Source organism: Drosophila serrata, unplaced genomic scaffold, assembly GCF_035046125.1.
Source record: "Drosophila serrata isolate PLE 108 unplaced genomic scaffold, ASM3504612v1 contig_240, whole genome shotgun sequence".
Lineage (NCBI taxonomy): Eukaryota > Metazoa > Arthropoda > Insecta > Diptera > Drosophilidae > Drosophila > Drosophila serrata.
In genome coordinates this window covers 7,323,601-7,336,756 of record NW_028257138.1, presented here as the reverse complement: position 1 = coordinate 7,336,756, position 13,156 = coordinate 7,323,601, and the positions used below count along the sequence as shown (strand labels likewise).

Below are 13,156 nucleotides of genomic sequence, written 5' to 3'. Positions count from 1 at the left end.
CCATCTTACAGAGAAAAAAATTTTTAGAAATTTTTTCCATTTTTTTGCCAACTTCCTTTAAAATTGTCAATAGGTAAAAAATTTTAATTTTTTTTATTTCGAAATTGAGTAAGCAGATTTATTGCCCTAAGAAAGCATAGCATAGGAAAGCTTACCGAATTGAAATTAATTAATTTTTGGCTTAGTTATGAAATTTTTAAATTTTGATTCATCGAACAAATTGCCTTATAAAATTATCGATAAATATCGATCCAAGATTGTGAAAATGTTCAGCTTAGTTTTGATCGATTTCCGATAATAAATCTTCCTTAATTTTAAGTGCATTTGAAACTGCAGCTACCGAATAATGGAAATGAAGTGAAATCCCATTTGGATAATTTTTTAGCTTTATGTGTTTTTTCTCCGGGATATTGCCCAACAGAAGGGCATACCGGGCAGAGCAGCTCGGGTTACAGCCCATTTCCAAGCACTTCGCTTTCACCTCAATCTCCTCCCCTGGCCCCTGAGTTTTGGTCTATTCAAAGGGCCGCCAAATGCTTTGGCTTTTCCCTATCAATTAAACTCATTACTTTGCAGCCGACTGACTCAATTAAAACTCATTAAACCATTTACCATATTCATAAAATAACAATAAGGCGCAAAAAAAGCGCCGCCCAGTTGCATGATTGGAAAAGCTGCCCCGAAAAGTTGGGTCCCTCTAATGCATTTGTCATGAACCTGCCTGGGTCAGACGGTGCCGGAGCCTCTTTCTCTGTGGCAGCTTCAAACACAAATCGACCGACGGAACGGGGCGATCCAAGAGATACTCGTACTCGTACTCGACCTGCTCTCCATTGTGCACATGATGTGATGCTGGGGACCGGCGACAGCGAAGCCATCCAAAGGCACAGATTCCAGAGACCTCAACCCCCGTTGGCGGTCATCATCGCAGCATTGCAGCAAGTACACGCTAATGGTCAACAACTACCACAGACGGATGAGAGGCGGGGACCAGGGGATACGAATTGGGGATACCTCGGGATTTATTATGATTTATACAAATTTTAATAGAGATTTTAGTGGTATTATTATTGTTGTGGAATTGGTTGTAGAGAGTAACACCTTTTTTAATGCATTTTAAAATACATACAATTTTTTTATACCAAGATTTTTATTTTCTATATTTATTTATATATGTTACAAAATCTATGTATTTTTTTTGTTAAAATTACATTTACCGGTTAAATAAAATTTATTTAAGGGGCATACACATTTTTTCATATTCCCACCTATGTATATAATATTTTAACAAGTGCAGAAAATATGCTCAACAATATATTCTTTACTGCTTAACTAAATTTATCATAATTTTCTTTTATATTAAAAATTATAGTAAATAGATTTTGAAGGTTTAGAATAATTATTTCAAAATTATAATAATTATTTGTTAATAATGATAGGTATTTTTCAATAATTATTTCAAAATTATAATAATTATTTGTTGATAATACTAGGTATTTTTCAAACACATTTTAAAGGTATTTGTGACTCGAATATAGATAAATTTTGAAAGCTTTTAAATAAAAGAGGTGTTAGGTATATTAATATAGATTAGATTAAATAAAATATCAATTCTAAAATATTATATGAATGATTAAAGTTAATATAAAAGAAGTCTTAACAAAAACATAAATAATAGTAAAATAATAATCTAATATTTATGGGGTAAATGGTCTAAACTGTCCTTTCATAAAATCGTCTTCTGCGGTGTAGAAAAATCCCTTAAATTGCATTTTAAAAATTTTCCACATAGCTTATACCCAAAGTATATTACCAACTTATATACCCCTCTGATACCCTTTTCAAAATGCAACAAGTATTCTATTGCTAACTGCAGCAAAACTTTGGACGGCGCACGCTGCCAACATTATAAAGAAATTGTAATAACAATAATGGCTCAATAATTTATTGATAAACCCAAAGAGTTGAGGCTGGAGTCGCGGCTTCAACTTGTGGGCAGGTCACCTTAATTCTATCCATGTACACAGATACTTATGGCCAGATATAGACAGATGTGTGTGTGTGTGTGTGGACAACGGTACTTGATTTGATTTTTTTTTGGTAACTTCATTTCAGCCAGAGAGCGCGTAGTGGAAAGACAAAAAAAAAGTATATAAAGCCGAAAAAAAAATCGTTTAGCCAAGAATCGTGACTCCCACATTTTAACCCTTAACCCCGGCCACGAGCGAATGAAGTTAACTTTGTTTTTTTTTGGGGGTTTTTTGGGGGCCCCGCAGTTCAAGCCACTGCCACAAGCCACAAAGGGGAATGGCTTTCTTTGCCGCATGGAAAATTTTTAAACGAAAATAAAAAACATTGAGTCAAGTGGCGGACAAGGGGGATTTTTTTTTCTTATATATATCAACAACAATAATACAATTTATTACCTTCAACCTTTTGTTTTTCTCCTGATTTTTCTTTGGTTTTTGTTTTTGCAAATTCTTGCTCTCAAAATGACAATAAATCATAAACCATTTTTTTGTTTTTTTTTATCGGAGGGAGAGCTTTCTTATATAAGGCAGGTTTTGTTGGATGGAATTTACTTGTCGGGTTTTTTTTTATTTGCGGGACACTTGCAGCATTGCGGCACGAGTCGGTGCATTGTGTGATTCCAAGGATCTGGAAAGGATGAAGGGTTTCAGGAGGTTTAAAACCCTTCAAGGGTAACCTTATCTGGATTACCTTTTTTCTTAGCAGGTTAGATATATATATACATTTTAACAATAAAGGAAGCTTACTTCGGCACGCCAAAGTTTGTACCCTTACAAATTGAAATTCGGTCACTAGGAATAAATAATATATAATTATATATATTTATGTTAAAAAACAATTAAGTAATGCCTGATTTCATTTCATCCACCTAAACATATTATATTTTTATTTAGTTTTCATTCATCGTTTTCCATTTTCCTATATTTTTAACGATCGTTTGTATGGCAGCTATATAATATAGTTGTCCGAACACAAACAAAACACAAAATAAACAATAAGAACTTCCCTACGCTTCTCAAAAAACCAAATTGTGTTTGCCTCTCTTTTACTCTCTCTCAAAAATAATACTTTCCTCGCATTCACCCTTTAAAAAAAAGTGCCCTTCTCTGCGCTTCTCAACCAGTGTACTTAAGCACAGTGGCAAACACAATTATTTTTGTTCTTCTTCTTGCTCCGTTTAAAGTTTCTAATTAAATTTGAGATTAAATCCAAGCTGCCGGCAAAGTCTCAGAAATATGTTGTGTTACAAAAGTTGCAAGTCATTGTTTAAAAGTGCTTAAAATTAGTAACTGATCATACATACTTACTGGTTAAAGGTACATTCTAATCATAGTTACTTAATGGTCTTAGATACTTACTGATCAGAGTTACTCAAGGTTCATTAATACTTACTGATCATAGTTAATTACTGGTCATAGATACTTAGGGTTCATAGTTCAACTTCATATCATATGATTCCCAACTTGTTCTAACATCCCCGGAACGAAGTGACTTCTGCCAGCCAAGTATCAGAAATGTGTTGTGTTACAAAAGTTGCAAGTCATTGTTTATTAGTGTTCAAAGTTAGTAACTGATCATACATACTTAATGGTGATAGATACTTACTGTTCAGAGTTATTTACTTGTCATAGATACTTACTGGTAATAGTTATCATACCATCATATCATATGATTCCCAATTGGTTCTCATATCCCCGGAACGAAGTGACTTCTTCCGGCCAAGTTTTAGAAATGTGTTGGAAAACAAAAATTGCAAGTCATTGTTTATCAGTGTTCAAAGTTAGTAACTGATCATACATACTCACTGTTCAAAATTACTTGCTGCTCATAGATACTTACTGATCATAGTTACTTACTGTTCAGAGTTAATTACTTTTCATACTGATAAATATTATATATTTTCTTATACAAATATCTTGAAATATGTACTTAAAAATGTACTCGAATGCATCTTAATAATTAAATTCCTAATTTTTGCCCCTGGAATTTAAACTATTCCACACCGTTTCTCTGTTTTTGTTAAGTTTACACACATTTTGTTCCCAACATTCCCGAATACAAACCCCTCCTTGGCATGATATCGGTTCAGATCAAAAGTATCCCTTGCAGCACTTGTTGCAACCGCCTCCTCTGAGGTGTAAATGAAAGTCAGATTTACGCAACTTGCCTCAGGTACACTCCTTGGAACCTTGTAGAGGGGACACCATAACACCACCTGGGGATATACGAGGGGTTTATTCTGGGGACCATCGCGTCATGGGGTATCTCTACCTCTCTCGTTGATTTTTATGGGTAGCAGCGACATGCAAATTGTGTAGGTAACATTTTTGAGCGTGTTCTAATTTACAGGCGAGTGGAACCGAAAGGAACCAAATTCGAAGCCAATCACGTCAGCGTTTTTTTGGCCAAGAGAAGGAAGCCAACAGAGACGGGGTGGGGAGAAGTGGAGCTGCTCGCACAGGTTACGTGCTTGTAAATTCAAATTTGGCTACATTTGCTCGCCGTCCGCTTGTTTTCGTGGTTCATTGAGCCGTGTTCCGTGCATAAATTAATGAAATATGAAAAGGAGCTGGGCATCGGTTTCCTTCGGTCCACATCGGACTCCACCGAGGACCGCACACAATGTTTAACATGGTTTATTAATTCAATTTGTGCCTAAATTAACGTGTAAGTGGTTAAATATTGAGTTACTGCACTTACCACGACAACGTCACGGCCACAGAAAAATCAAAAGAATGTCAGGGAAATTTTTAAATAAAAAAATGGGGAAAAATTTTTTTTTTTTGTGCTCTTTTCGGGGGAATATTTCGGCGTTTTTTTTTAAAACATGTGAGTTTTTCAAAAGAATATATATATTATATTACATGAAAGAATATTTATGGTTTGGAAAAACACATTAATTAATTAATTAATTACATTTTATTTGTATTATGCTGCCATTTCCAATTCGATCGAGCAAATATAGTTCTTTTAAAAGTAGGAAAAATAATATTATTATTAAAATAATTTCTACTAACAAATTACACTGAGTATAAACTTAAAGTACGCTTCAAGAAACCCAAAAAACTTGCAGAATACACTTTAAAAACACTCAAATTTTGCCCAAAATACTCGCAAAATATACTCCAAATACTTTCAAAATATCTGAAATACTTCATAATAATACCATTAATAATAACATTATTAAATAATAATAAAATGCACTCAAAATACACTTAAAATACTCACAATATATACCAAAAATACATACATACAAATACCCAAAACATTTTGAAAATAAACTAAAAATACTTCCAAATATACCCAAAATACTTCCAAAAAGAAACTGAAGATAAACCAAAAATATTGTAAAAATTGTTTAATGAATTTTGTTTAAATTTATTATTTATGTTAAAGATTTTCTGTTTAAAACACCAAACTTTTTCCTAAAATTATCATACTCTCTCCCAAAGTGTATTAAATCAGACAAAATATATATAAAAAAGTCAAGAGCCAAGAGCAACAGGAAAGTAGAGTTTCCTTTTTCGCCTGTTGCGTGTGCCACTGCCATCGTCTTGGGCTTTGGTTTTATTTTATTTATATTTTTTTCTTTTGATTTTGGATTTAGCTTCACTTGGATTTGGGTTTTGGGTTTGGTTCGGGCTCCCGACATGCGTTTTTGATATGAGCATTTAGATTATTGCCATGGTGTGGCAATAAAATGCGCAGAAAACGATAGCCAGACACGGATTTCGATGCCTAATGTGGAGCACTTGAGTTTCGATTGCGTTTTTAATACACTGTTTTGCATCTGGCTTTCGAAAAATATATATAGAGAAATCAGTATCGAAATCAATCAAATGGCATATTGACAGGTCGCTGCCGCTTAAGCCGTTTGGTATTTTCAGTGGTCTTATCTTTTCCATGGTGCCCATGTGTCGCCATATCTATTTATGCCCATCTGGCGGCAATTTTCCATTGGCAGAGAGTTAAGCACTCGCTTAACGCCCCCATAAGCCTTGACTAATTGGCAAGGAAATCGCTTTTCCGATAAATATTATATAGAAAAGCCTTCAAATGGCTTACCACCTCTACTCTCCTCTTTTTTTTCTTGCTAAAATTGTGACAAATTTAAATACAAAGTTTGCAAATATTATTTATCGCATGGCATACGCATGTTGAATGCGCAATTCACGCAGCCAAGTTTGTTTTTTTACTTAGTTGCCGGGATTTTTTTCAAAAATCGAACGAAAATCGACAACAAGCATTTTGTCTCAGCTGCCATGTTCGATTTGGCCTCAACTTAACATAGTTTTTATATATATATATATTTTTATTTGGGGGTAAGGAGTTAGTATATTTTTGGTGGCAACTCAAAAAGGCATATGCAAATTAAAGCGATCAAATATGATTAAGTATTTGTACAAATACAATTATTTTGGGATTTTTTTCGGGGTAAACTACCCACTATTTGTTGAATGATAATATATTTAGCTTAGTTTTTAAGTAAAATAAGGAGTTAAGAAATGATTTTCCAAGATTTCAATATGATCTTGATATTGAAAATGAAAAAGTTAATATTTTCAAAACAATGTTATGTATTTAAATATTTATAAATTTATCTGAAGGCATTAATTTACCTTATTAAAAATATCTTTTGATAAGCCTTGAGTTCTTTTAACACATTTAATTCCTTTATAACTTGCAGCCTCTGTAAATTAATCTCTTTCTCAAAAAAGAAAAACTTTACCATTCTTTGGTGGCATAACCCACATTTTGGCTATTAAATCCTATACCATTAGCAGATATCACTGGATAACTAACTGCCATGATTTGGCCATTAAGTCCATTAGCCACTTCTTTTTTTTTGCTTTTTGGGACAACCCTGACATCTGCCAAGCCCCTTCTGCAAAATCTAGTCTAGTTTAGCATTTGATTCATGGGGGGGCCAAGTCACCCGCGCCAGTCCAATCAGCAAATCATTAACAACTAATTAAATTATATAAAAGAGCCATTAATTAAGCCTTTAAGACTCAAGGCGGCTGAGAATAGATTTTTGCCTTTCACTTTACAAGGAAACAGAAACAGAAACAGAATCCGATCGACAAGCGGCGAACAAATAATGACAAGAACTTTGCGCTAAACTTTTGCACTTTGACACCCAACTGTGAACCTGGCCCACTCCCAAATGGGCTTTTCTTAGCTTGGTTTTTTCCCTCTGTTTGTCTCCTTTGAGGCACGCTTTGTGCGGCGGCAGTTGTAAATATTTAATAACTACATTAATAACAGCAATGACAACGGCAGCAACAGCAATAACAACAATAATAACACGCGCTGCAATTTGCCAGAGTTGCAATAAAAAAAAGTACAGAAAAAACTACCGTTTTTGGCCACGTTTGCTCAACTTAAACTCAGGCTCAAACTGTTGGCTGAAACTCAGACTCTGACTCGACCACATGGAATGAATGAATGTCATTAATTTGACAACAGAAACCGTTAAATCAGCAATTCAATCACCTCGAATCAGAAGCGGATTTGCACAATGAGAAAATGAGGGAAAATGTAGTATCTCTAAGTATTTTTATGATTAAATGTAAGGCTTAAATATAATATAATATATTTGGATTTATAGGATTTACATTTTAAGTATTAGAGTCGGTTTATTATAGTTCTCTGTTAAAATATACAATTTTAATACTTCATAGAAGTTGAAATAGTAGTTTTCAAGAACAAATCATGGCAGTGTGACCTTACTTTTAGAAAGGAAGTTAAAATTAGGTTACTTTTTTCATAGCTACGCATTTGCTAATTTAATGCATCGTAAATCAAATAAAAACTTATTTTTGATAAAATAATAGAACAGTTTGACAATACTTACCATTATTTTATTTTAATCTCCTTTCTCTTAAATCTTTTTCTATGTGATAAAATCATGCAGTATGACCTTACTTCCAAATAGTTTGATAAATTTAGGTTCTTTACAAAAACTTTGAATAGTTCTATTAAAATATATCAACTTAAATTTATTATGTATTTATTTTTCTCCGTGCACCTCCAAAATGGTTCGACAAAGAAACGGTTCTCACTTTGGTTTCTCTCGCGGGAATCTCTTTCTGTCTCTGCTCCCCGGGCTCCTTTATTTTGTATATATATATTTTTTTAAGACGGCGTGAGTCTTAAATTACCAACCTTGCCACAATTTCAATGCGCATTCGCATTCGAATTTGTTTGCGGTAATTGGCCTCTGAGTTTGCCATTTCAGTGGCTCAAAAAAGAGGGGGGGGAATCGGTGGGTGGCTGGAGGTCGCCGGTTCAGGGGGTCCAGCTGTTGGTGGTGGTGGTGGTGGTGCTGGTGGTGGCTACTGGAACCGCCGCACCCACCAACGATCCCAGCGGATCCAATGGCAAAAGCGGACCTCTGTTACAGTGACTTGGGGGTGGCTTTTATTTCTTTTATTTTTGCAAGCTTTGCAATAATTACCTTTAGCCGGCGGTTAATTGTTTAGTTTGGTTATTAAATGTTTACATTTTGCTTAATGGAAAATGGTTTGGTTTTGAAATTATTGTTCCATAAAAAAAACCCCATAAATGGTTTGGCAATTATTTTGGTTTACAAAAATTTCGCAAAGCTATAAAAATGTAATGGAATGTGTGAGATAAAAGGTTGAGAATTTTAAATAAATAACGAGATATACTTGTAATGTGAGACACAAATTAAATTGGGTGTAAGTTAGAAATAAAATTAGTATGTATAGAATATAAATAGCTTTAAAAATTGTTTAAGAAATATATGTGACAGTTTTTTAATTTTCTTCATGATTTCTTTAACAAATTACTGGAATTAGTAGTTCGTAAATATATCCCACCGTTTTTTTATTTTCTTGACATCATAAAACCTGTCATATAAGGCACTCATTATTTTATTTAGTTGTGTTGTGTGTGTGTGGGTTTTTGAACCACTGTGCGAGGGTGTTTGCCTTTTTGCCTTTCAACTTCTGTGGCTGCCAACAGGTGTCTCCCAGTCTCCCAGTCACCGATCTCCGGTCTTCAGTCTCCGGTCTCCGGTCTCCGGTCTCCGATCTCCGGCTTTAACATTCTCCTCGATTCTCCCCTCGTGTCAATGACAGTTCAATGTGCCCCACCGATGGTTGTAACTACTGCTGGTCTGGCAACAGTTGTCGCACATGCAAATCGTGACTGTTGTCCATCACAGTTTTCCAGAGTCCGGGGTTCCAGAGGTTTTTTTTTCCCTCTTTTTTGGAGTTGCCAAACTTGCCAGTCAGTCAGTTTGTCAGTCAGTCGTCGGCTGTGTAATTTCTTTTTCCTTTATTTTGATTTTTTGTCTCTGTACTGTTGATTTTTTGTATTTTTGGGTAGTTGCACATGCGGTCCCGAGTGATTTGTTTAAGACGTTTTGATTGATTATTGGTGCGCATGCGCCAAAGCGTCGACAAAATGGTCGAGTTTCAGGCTAAGGAAATGTTTCAGATTTTAAGTTTTTTAATGGGTTTGCATAGGGGGAATTACAAGGGAATCAAACAAAATATCTTTTAGAAATATTTTTAATAATTTAAAATATAAATAAATACAGCAAGTTTATAAATAAATATAATATAATAAATATAAATCCTTTTCTATATTTTTATGAATTATCATAGTCAATCAATTTAAGGCTTAGAAAAGTATATATATTATTATAATCAATCAACTCAATTTTAAGGCTTACAAAAAATATAATAAAATATTGACTAGACATTTTTCACAACAAAAAATAATGTTTAAATCTTTGTTTTAAATCCCAGCAATTGATTATATTGATATATCTTGTAATAAAGCCTCTCTGGGGACCTGTCATAATCAGACTGAAAATGATTTTATTATGATCTTATTTTTGCGTGATACCTTTGATTTCTTTTTGGCCAAGTCATGAGCCGCTTTTAATTAATTATTCTCACCCAGAATCTGTACAAAAATCGGAGCGAAGAGTTTCGGAAATCTGAGAACTGAGAAACCGAAAGAACAATGAACATTTTATTTTTGTATTTTGGAACTTCGGCGCACGTTTGTTGTCAGTTTCAAGTTTGAAATATTTACCACCTGTGATGAATAACGTTACATTTGCGTTGATTGTTTATAATTTTTTTTCTTGCTTTTTTTTTTTTTTTTTTATTCGTGATTTATGCCAGCACCATCACCATCGATGGCCAGGCCCACATAATGCTGATTACTCAGGTGTCTGGAAGGTGCGTGTCTGGCCTTTTGGGGGCTCCGTTGTACCGTTAATTAATTTGCAAAGTCCCCTTCGTCTTTTTTGTTGATGTTTTCTCTGCTTTTTTTTTACTGATCGTTTTTTTAATATATATTTTGTTGTATTTATTTTAGCTGGAATTTGTGGTGCAAAGTGAACACCGGGTGGCATTCGTCAGGCGATTGGAAATGGGTTTATGCGGGAAGCAGATTACGCGAAGAAGTCATCATCGAAAACATAATGAGATGGCCATGAATCATCCATGAATCAGGGATGCCTGCTTTCTACAAGTCTGAGAATTTGTGGCATTTTTCGTTTAACTTTCTTAAGGTTACTTTTTAAAATATGCTTATAATTGCATTCTTTTGAAGGGGAAGATAATTAGTTAAAGAAGTTTAATAAGGAGGTTAAAGGGATACTTATAACTAAAAAGTTGTATTGCATCAATTCCTAATTAATTTCTTACATTTAATGAATTTTATTAACTAAATTCAGAACAGAATCTATTCTAGTCTCAATGAAATTTAAATTACTTCTTATCCTTTTTGTTTAAACGCATTTTTGAGGTGTTGGGAGTGCTCTTCTTGGAGGAAGCTGTGTTAACGGATAACCTTCCCACTGCTGAGGTACTTGGTTTATTTGAAGGATCCTTTGGTGACTTCTCGGGTTCAGTGTCAGCCTCCGACTTTGTCTTTAGCTCTTCCTTTGAAATTTTTAATATCTTAGTGCCAGTTTTTGGCTGAGTTGTTAAAGTCTTGATCCCCTCAACTATGGCGTTCATCAGGGGCGAAGGTGGTGGATCAGCTGCCGAAGCCATGGGTAAAGTGATCATTCCCTGGGCACTAATCGATCGACTTAAGGCCTCTGCCTCCTTGGTTGCCTCCTTTTGTCCATCACGCATCAAATTGTTGATCCTTTCCCGTCGAATTCTTTCTCCAACCATGCGATTACGTTGGGTGGCCCTTATTTTCTCAAATTCCTGCCAAAAGTTTAAACTAATCTCGGCGGAATTGCGATTAATCTCGCGACGCACCTCCTGGGCAATACTCAAGTCCCGGGGAACTTCGATTTTAGGAAGTCTTTCTGACATGATGAGGTTTTGTGTTAAAAAGAGAGAGATTTTGTGGCTGGAATTTGGAAGTTGAAAGAAAACTCTAGGAAATTGCGATGGATTTTTTTTAATAATTAAATTATAAAGAATTTGGTAGTTTTATAATAAGAAAAAACCTTAAAAACTGACAAAATCTATTCCTTTTAAGCCGTAAAACAATTAAAATATAAAAAATGCCAGTCTTGAGTGGTTCTTTGACCCCAGAGTCTAATATCCGGGCTCTACACAGTCTCTTGACTGCAGGTTGAAATATGTTTTTGTCTTGAACAAACACGGCACTTGGGAACATGACGTTCGATGTCTTTGGGAGGCAATTTTTGATCGATGTGCGTTTTCTAATTGCTGCCAACTTTCTTCTTAATTGTGGCAAGAAAAATGAGGCCCGTATCGAAATGGCATGAAAAGCACAGACAAAAGTAAAGAAAAAGCCAGCCAGGTGGGAGGAGAAATTGAAATTGTTTGTTCTCCCGCAGATTCCCCTCAACCCGCAATCAATCATTTTTTTTCGGGAGGGGTAATCGATAGAAGCTGGAAACGAAAACTTGGCCCAATTGTTAAGGCAAACAATAAGGCGATATGGATCGTTTTGGTCAACTTCCATTTAGCTCACAATGAAAACAAAATTGCAGGCCTTTATAGTATATTTTTGTTGCTCTTTTTTATGGATTTTTTTGGGCGTAGGATATCTGGGATCTTGGGAACCCCCGCTGTGCACTTGTCGAAGCCAAGAGTTCAATGCGCGGCTACCAGCTCACAATTTATCCTTTATGGCTTTTGTTTCTGCAGAAGTGAAAACAAAAGATTGTCATCGGAAGGGGAAAAGGGTAGAAGGGAAATAAAGACCAACTTATAGAGATTACTTTGCATATTAAACCCAACTGATACCCTAATTGGGTGAAAGTGCTCTCCTTGGACTTGGAAAGTGTGACAGTTGATGCTCTCCCATCATCATCATCATCAGAAGTAGAAGCATCATCATCATCCCCATCATCGTCATCGCTCAGAGCCTGTCAAATCAATATCTATGACTATAGCTTATACCTGTGGCTTCGGCTATATAACATACATCACCCGCATATATAGGCATCGCCAGCAATCAGGCGAACAACAAAAGCCACAGCCGGCCCCTCAGAAATATTCCCAGGCCAGGAAAACTAGAACTCAAAATCATACATCACAAGCAATTACCGGCTAAAATGCGCCAGAGTAAGCCCCCCTCTACGACCGATAGTTGCAGCAACTTGCCAGCAAAAGCGACTAACCTTGGTCGCTAGTTAAAGCTTGAAAGAAAACAAAAAAAAAATATAAGAAAAAAGAAAAGAAAATATCGAATAGTGGGCAGCTATTATTACTGTTGTGAATACCCTACAAAAAAAGGGAGGGTTATGGGGATTATTAGGAGAAGGGTGTGAGTTTTTATTGGGTTATACTGTATATGTTAAATAATTTTATGAAGTGTCTTTTTTCATATAAAACTTAATTTTAACTTAAAGGGAAAACAGAAAAAAGGAAGTAGGTTTCATGTAGTTTGAATCATTTTTTATAGATACTTAAATAATTCCTGCTATGCTTAAAACGAAAGACTTAGGCAACGAACTTGGTGCAACATGAGGTGTAATTAATAGTTATATCCTTGTTATTAAATTTTAAATATTTATTTTAAATGAATTTAAATTCCTAAAAATACACATTTTAAAAAACAAAACAACATAAGGTCTAATTAATATTTATATTCTTGTTATTAAATGGAAAATATTTATTTTAAGTGAATTTAAATTTCTAAAAAT

General features: G+C 34.8%; 1 protein-coding gene across 1 annotated transcript; it reads right to left on the bottom strand.

Moving 5' to 3' along the window:
• Positions 1-10,712: 10,712 nt before the first annotated feature.
• Positions 10,713-12,323, bottom strand: LOC110183140 (uncharacterized). The gene has a single exon (XM_020951330.2). It carries the CDS (start codon positions 11,346-11,348, stop codon positions 10,788-10,790), a length of 561 nt encoding a protein of 186 aa, XP_020806989.2. The 5' UTR covers positions 11,349-12,323; the 3' UTR covers positions 10,713-10,787.
• Between the last annotated feature and the right edge of the window lie 833 nt (positions 12,324-13,156).